The sequence below is a fragment of the Theobroma umbraticum genome, unplaced genomic scaffold (genome assembly GCF_002168275.2).
Source record: "Theobroma umbraticum cultivar Fairchild unplaced genomic scaffold, ASM216827v3 scaffold_30.0, whole genome shotgun sequence".
NCBI classification, from domain to species: domain Eukaryota; kingdom Viridiplantae; phylum Streptophyta; class Magnoliopsida; order Malvales; family Malvaceae; genus Theobroma; species Theobroma umbraticum.
In genome coordinates, this window is record NW_018397254.1 from 11,614,725 (window position 1) to 11,622,972 (window position 8,248).

Consider the following 8,248-nt stretch of genomic DNA (forward strand, 5'->3'; position numbering starts at 1 on the left):
CGAAAGTCGTTTGGGTTTAGGAATACTCATGGGCCAGCATGAAGCCCCGCTTGCGTTTTGAGTGGATTAGGTCTTACACGATAGTAGATCAGGTAGTTTTGGGCCTCGTCTTCTTTCACAGAAACAGGGGAACGGAAATTACCTCTCTACCAGAGCATTACAGAAAAAAAATGAAAACCTTGTTAAAATGTGGGTGAAGACAGACCAATTGTGTCTAGGTAAAAGCTTGTGTTTATATAGCTACCAAGAGAATTGTAATAAATTTATTAAAAAGTCAATATTCGAATTTGTAATCTTAGCTAACATACATAGCTCTCTCATAGCGTGATACATAGGTTTATCATTTTTGAGTTTTTAAGACACACTTTCGGGTTTTCAATGAACTAATACGTGATCGTGGTACTTCCTGACATTTTGAGGGTGTTTTAGACTTTTCGTTTATAACAGTGATGGCATGTTTGCTTGGCTAAGCCATTTCCCCTCTATTCATTAAAAAATTTTCTCGCCTCATTTGGTTTGCTTTTGAAAAATCGAATAGGAATGGTTATTCCTCAAAACTTGGTAAAAGCTTGGAATAACTAATGTCACCTTCCCATGGTATTAGCTATTCCACACCCATGAGAATAAAGTCCAAGCATTTTAGATTAAAATCTCCTTACTTACTCTTAAAAATAAAATATTAATATTTTAAAAATAAAAATTACTTTATAAATAAAATATTAATATTTATATGAGAAATTATTAATATTATAAATAAATATAAATTATTAATACTTAAAAATAAAAAATAAAAATAAATACTCATAATAACATTAAAATTATAAATTCTATATTATTATTTTTAATATTGATGATTAAATTATAAATAAAATACTAATATTTAAAGTATCAATTTTTAATATTTTAAATAAATTATAAATTATTAATATTTAAAAATAAAATATTTTAAAAATAAATAATCATAATAATATTTAAATTATAAATAAAACATTAGTATTTTACAATGTTAATGATTAGATTATACATAAAATATTAATATTTAAACATAAAATAAAATAAAAATATATATAATAAAGGATATTTTTATCTTTTTATTCTCTATTTTTTTATTTCAAAGTTATTTTTACCAACCAAACACTATAATAAATTATAATAACTATTCCTATTTTATTTAATTTATTATACCAAATTGCGGAAATAATTATTCTATTTTTATTTTATTCTCATTATATTCTCACAGAATAGTTATTCTATTACATTCTTGTTTATTTCACAAACCAAATGTAACGTGAGGGTCTTTTTTGCTCTTGGTTTGAAATGTCAAGGGTATTCTGGGTGTTTCGGTCTTATTTTCTCTCTCACTTTTGCTACCATTGTTATTATTTGGAAGCTTCCCAATACACTAATTTTTCTCTTTCTCTTTTCTTTCTTCTTTTTTCCTTATCTTTCATCTTCTATCCCACTTCTGTAGCTTGGGCCTTTCTTTCTTCATTATCACTTTTGCACAATCCAATTTTGTGTTATAACTAAGTCCTTAGTTCCATTGCTCTTTCCCTACTTCCGATTTGGGTGGATTCTGCTATGCTCTATTGATTTGGGTCTCGGTTGTATGCTTTGCTACCTTTCTCACATTCAATTCAATTTGTCTTAGGCTTGCATTTGCTTTCCTTGTTCAACATAATCATTAAAACTTCTTATCTTTATTGTTTGGCTTGCTTTGCATATTTTATTTTCTTCTACAAAAACCATCTATTGCTTACATAAATATGTTCATTGCCTTATATTGATAATTTGTTCTAGGAGAAAGTCCCTACACCTATACTTGATGTGGTTTAAAATTGTATCCTCTTAAACAAATTGACTATCAAGGTTTGTGTTATCAGCCTTGCAATCTTTATATACGTTTATGCTTTAGGCACATGTAATAATAAATCGTCTTTATAGGAATTGAAATTATTAACAGATGAAATCCATTTAGAATTGATTTTGATAATGTCAAGAGCTCAAAGATCCTTCGAAGCCAATTTAGCAGCAGTGGGATTGACGGTTACATCATTCTATGATTTCCATAAAGAGTGAATATGATCCATTTAGGGAAGGACTCATAACTCTCAAAGGGGCTACCAACAGTCTGAAAGGTTAGGCATTGATGCAATAGTATATCTGCTAAACTTGGTATCATTTTTTACCTACTATTTAGCTATATTTTTACTTTAAAAAGAATCACCACTTTAAATTTTTTTTGAGAGAGAGAAAGCACAAAAGCAACAATATTAAATGGGATTTATACAAAAGTAAAGCTCATTCAAATTATAAAAGCACTTCAAAACTCCAGCCTAAACTATCAACCTTTTTACAGCTACAATGTTTTCTTATGTTCCTCAGGTTGTTAGTAATTATTTTCCTATTTCTTTTCATTTTTTCCCTAATTTTACTTTTGTTATTTAGATTTCATATGCTAATAAAGTTTCTCTTAGATTGGGTGCATAATATAAAATCTTTTCTCCTGCTACAAATTGATTTGCCAAAATTTAAAAACTTCATTTGTCGATGTTTATTATGTGTAATTTTAATTAAAATCTTATTCAAAGTTGTTAAGTTGTTGTTTTGTTTTATTTAGCTTCCTTCGGTAAATTATTATTTCTATTCAGAATCAAACTTGGATATTAAGAATTCTACTTCATGTCGAATATGGCAGTTGCACACCTTATCACTTTCTCTGCATTAATATTAGTATAGTATTAGCATTAGCAACATATTTATTTTATTAGCAAGCATCAACTTATCACTTTTTTCGTATTAGTATTAGTGTAGTATTGGTATTAATCTATATAGCTATTTTTATTACCAAGCATCAACTTATCACTTTCTTTGCATTTTAACTGTTTTGTTTTAGTTTGGCTATATGCAATAAAAAAATGTTTGATGAAATAGTTTTTTGTCTATAGGAGAATTGTGTTGTAATGGTGTTTGATTCAAACCATGTTCTCTGAACTTTAAAAGGATATATAATTATGGGAACAAAATTATTGGTAATCTTTTCTATATAATTTTTCATTAGATTTATGGGATCAAAAGTTCTTCTCCCCAAATGGGTCTCTATGTCTTGCATTATCAACACTGACGAAGCCAACCATTGCCTTGTTTTAGGTTTTTCTCTTGCTTTTTCTTCTTCTGTTGCTTCTAATTTTTATTTTTCTCTTTCATTTTTCTTCAAATTTTGGCCATTATTTCTTGACCTTTTTCTTTTGGTTTTGTTTGTGTCAAGGCGCATGTAGAGGAGAAGTTGTTATCCAATGTGAGTATTTTGCTTAGAAGATCAAAATTATCATGTTGTTTAAAATCTAGCGAAATTATTATTGTGTTATTCTGGTTTTGAACATACGACATAGCATTGATGGATTAAGATTTTATTTCTCAAATAACCTGGCATATGCTATAATGAATGTAGCTCAAAGGCTTAAAAATCCTTCCATCATAGTTAAGATAGCTTAATATATCTTTCATGTTCTTCTATGAATCACTTTATTTATGATATTGTTGTTTATGTATTAATTTCTCTATAAGTTTGATCTAGGTTAATGAAATAAGACATTTTGATTTGTAGACTTTTAACAAGTTCTATATAATGTCCTTAGTGATCGCTTTCTTATACCAAGCTAGTTGTTGATTATTGGTACACCTATATAGAATAATCTCACTGAGCACTACGCTGTGATGCATTTTTGTATGTCCTCAGTGTTTGGCACTCTAAACCAATTTCTTTCTTCATTCAAAGAAGCTAGAGATTCATCATCAGGTTATCTTCATTTTTTCTTCATTTTTGCCTATATAGATTATATAAGTTTGGAGTTTTTTTGAATATATATTCTATCCTTTAAAAGTATGGCTATAAATTCCAATTTGGGTTTTTTTATTAACATTTATGTACTTTTTTCTTTTGCTTGGTGTGAGTGGATATCCTTAGGGAAGAAAGGAATTTTTTTGAGGATATTAGCATTTTCTGATTTTCATTCGATAGCATTTTCACGCATGATGATTAGTGATTTGAATAAAAGATTGCATCTATGAACTAACTAAATTGTCATAGTTCTTAATATCATAAAAAAGTGGTTTTTTTGTATAACTTTAGAAAAAGTGGTATGATATCACCTTACGTTGTTTGATTAGTTGTTTGCTTTTGAATACTGTATGGTAATATCAATTGGTAATGAAAGTTTAAATACTCTTGAATGGTTACTATCAAGAAATTTTGAAAGATTCGATAACCATAATGAGTGAGATATTAAAATTTGTTATTCTCTCTTAACAATTGCTAATTTCAATTTTTTTTATACTATCTTTAACACAGTTGTTTGTAAAAATTTTGAAAAAATTGTTGAAATCCGCTGCATAACGTAGGTGTTTTTCTAGTTAAGAATGATTTAAGGTAATTAATAATAACAAAATAAATTCTAACTATTAATAATGACTTTTAAAAGGAAACAATTGTAATTAATTTAGTAAAAAAATTTTGTCATCATTCATTCAAAAAAAAATCCTCCTTCTTATTAGACTTCAAAAAAGAACTACAAAATCTTTTATTATAACTATTATTTATACGAAAACTAATTAAAAAAGACTGCATTATTATCTCAATTAAAGATAAGCTATATCTATTTGAAAAGTACTTTCATGTAATTGCAAAATTAAAAGCTAATATCAAGTCAAATTTCTTTTCTCACGTGAAAAGAAAATATCAACTTTTACATTTAAAAGCCATTATAACATGTAACTAAAACAAATAAAATTTTAAAATTGAAAATTACATATTAACACTTTAAAATTTTGAGACAATTTTTTTACAAATATTTAGTGAGTATTGAACCTAACTTATGGAAGAGTTTTTCTATTACAAAAGCATAAGTAAAGTATTTGACTCTCAAAATTTTAAAGTGTTAATATGTAATAATTAACATTTAATATATTTCTTTATATTGTCACTTTAATCTTTAATAATTAATAAAACTATATGGAGAATTATAATTTTTTTTCATATTCATCCTTTCCATTTGGTTCAATTTTTTCTCTTGATTTTGTTATTCTTAATTAATACAAGATTATTTTATTTTGTATTTCTATTATTCTAAACTTATAATTTTATTTAATAAAGCTTTAAATTATTAAAAATAAATTAAAACATTATACAACTTTGCCACCCCAAAGCAAATCAAAAAAATTGACTTGGAGCAGTGGTAAGAAATTTAAGCTAAATTTTGAATGCCTAGATTCAATCCCTTTTAAGCTTAAATTTTGGAATTAGTATTTTTTCTTTAACCCAAATTCTTAGATCGTTTGGTTTAACTTAAATTTTGAAATTATTATTTTTTCTTAATCCAAATTCTTAGATCCTTGGGTTTGACTTATATTTTTTCCTTAACCCAAATTCCTAGATCATTTGGTTCTACTTATCTCAACTCTTTAAATTTTTATAACAACTATAAAACGTGTATTTTCAGTTAAAAAAATAACCTGAATTCCTAAATCATTTAGTTTGACTTATATTTTTTCCTTAATCCAAATTCTTAGATTGTTTGATTCGACTTATCTTAATTCTTTCAATTTTTATAGAACTGCATAAGGTGCATGTTTAGTTAGAAAAATTATAAAGACAAGGTTTTTAGAATTTTTTTTCTTTTTTTTCTTAACTCAAATTTTTCGATTGTTTGGTTCAACTTATTTTTATCTTAATTCTTCCAGTTTTTATAACAACTACAAAACATACATTTTTCAATTAGAAAAATTGTAAAGATAAGGTTGCTGGAATTATTTTTTTTCTTTAATCCAAATTCTTAGATCATTTGGTTTGATTTATCTTAACTTTTCCAGTTTTTAGTTAGAAAATTGTAAAGATGAGATTGTGTAGTAAGATGGAGGATGATTTTTTTGGCTAATTCACTTATCCTTTATAATGAAAAACAAATTATCAGGACCGTTAACAAGGATGTAGCCATAGATGAATTTAACAGTATGAAAACACATCGAGTACAACTTACGATATTTAATGTGAAAATCTAATATTAATTTTTTTTACTTTATATCTATTTATATTGATAAATCAAAAAACTTATATTTAAGTTTTTAATAAAATTTTATATTACAATTTAAGTTTATTTCAAAAGTGATTAGTATTTTGTTCCAAATAGAATCATTGATCCAATTTATGAGTTTATATGATTACTTGCCACCTTTCACACAAAATCCTGAATCCGCCACTGATCTTACAATATTTATATATTAAGTTTGTCAAATCTTATTTTAATTTTTCTTTATATCACTTTGAAAATATCTAAACTCAAACAACATTTTTTACAAAAGTTTCAATCGGATCAAACATGTTTTTAATATTGGAATATATAAATTGATGTTGCCTAATGTTTACAAGTACCATCAATGAAGGTAACACATGGAATCCTATATGTTGGGTCAATTACAATGTTAAAGTTTATATGAAATAGAATTTAAGAAAAATTTAGTAAAATATTTCAGTTTAGTATTTTATTTTATTTTATTTTAATAATGTTATGGATGAAACCAAAGTTTTTGTCTTTTTCGTAATTGACAAAAAAGGACTGTCGGTGTGACAAAACCAAACTAAATATTATAATAGCCAAAATGTTTAAAACAAAAACAGATAAATAAAACTCTTAGAATTTCTAATCAATATTTTTTGGACTAAAAATTCTCAACAACCATTTTTCTTTTTATCTTTTGGTTTTTGTACGTTCCGGAATTGAATGGTAAAATTCATTGCGTACCATGTTTGATTTGCCAATCAAAGGCCGAGTGGCCCGAGCCAAGGGAGTGTGTTGCACACGCGAAATTGCACTGCACCCTCATGAATTTGGCATGGAAAATTCTCATGTCCAACGCTAAGCTAATGAGTTTCATTCCACCATAATTTGTGGCGAATTTAATTGGACTTTACGCGTAAATTTAAGTCATCGTCTCGTTCAAATTCAGAGGGTTGAATTTTAAAATCAGGCTGCTTTGTCAAAGGATGACCAAGTAAAACCCCACCAAAATGAGCTCCCAAAGGCCAAGGAGGGTTATGACAATTGAAAAGTATGCCCTACAAGGATTGAAACAAATTGAGGCAGTAGATGTTGTTGACGGTAAAAATTTGAACAAAAACCATACAACTCTTGCCTGTTTTCATTCAAAGTCTTTATTTGTTTCTATTACTGAAATTATGTCATGCAATCAGATCTCTCATATGTTACATTCTAAATCACGGAATCTAATTCAGACAATTTGGCGACTTTTATGCTGAAAGCAACCCAAGGATTGCTTTGAAAAGGGCATTTCCCTTAACTCCATTTTGCTTAAACCTCAAAACCATAGATGAACCCAAGAATTAAAAATTATTTTGTTTTTTAAAAAAAGAAACTTTAAAACTGCTGCCGTTGTTATTTAATTTTTAATGTAAGTTGAGAGAACGCCTATCACAAAATTTGACAAATTGTAGGAATCTCGCATATTTTACAGACTTCCGGGGCTGTACTGTTACCTTGAAAACATCATATGGCCTTTGTTTAGACTTTGCGATGTTAACCATTTTTCATTTGCACATGTAAGTAAGCTTAAGAAAATACCAAGTGGCCTGCTTGCGTAACAAAAAGAAAGGACCCACTTTCTCATTGGACTTTCTTTTTCTTCCTTCTGGTTTTAGATCTAAAACCTAATCCATGGTTTAATCCTTGTTGTTAGCCGGAAAGGAGCTTCTGGGTCTGTTTTGTTCTTTTTCCTGTTTTCTGAGTTAAAACAGGCAAGGGGGAAGGAAACAAAGGAAGGAGAGCTATGGGGTTGGTGGGTGTCCAAGAAAATGGGAACGGGGAAATGGCTTTGTCTTTGGGGAACAAGAATAAGTACAAGAGAATGGATTCTGAGCTATCAGAGGATTTTGATGATCATCATCATCAACTGGAAAGGAAGAGAAGTACCAGGAAATATGTTCTTGCTTGTGCCATTTTTGCATCGCTTAACAATGTACTTCTTGGCTATGGTAAGTTATTCTCTCTTCATCTATCATATTTTCTATGTGCTTTGGTTGCTTCAGGCAGCTGTTTTTTCTTTCTGGGAATATTGGAATTTTGATAGTTGTTCTTTTATCTTTATTGACCTGCGCAATTTAGAAGGAAAAGAATGGAAGCTTCAAATCCTTGGAATGCCTTAGCATCATAAAGTTTTTTTTCTTTTTTTTTTTTTT

General features: G+C 27.9%; 1 protein-coding gene across 1 annotated transcript in view; it reads left to right on the plus strand.

The window, feature by feature from the left end:
* The first annotated feature begins 7,456 nt into the window (after positions 1-7,456).
* The window catches only part of LOC110424337 (Major facilitator superfamily protein), a 3,676-nt gene continuing 2,884 nt past the window's right edge, over positions 7,457-8,248 (plus strand). Inside the window, exon 1 of the mRNA XM_021438897.2 lies at positions 7,457-8,044. Within this exon, the coding sequence (XP_021294572.1) occupies positions 7,840-8,044 (205 nt within the window). The 5' untranslated portion in view covers positions 7,457-7,839. The remainder of the gene's footprint in view (positions 8,045-8,248) is intronic.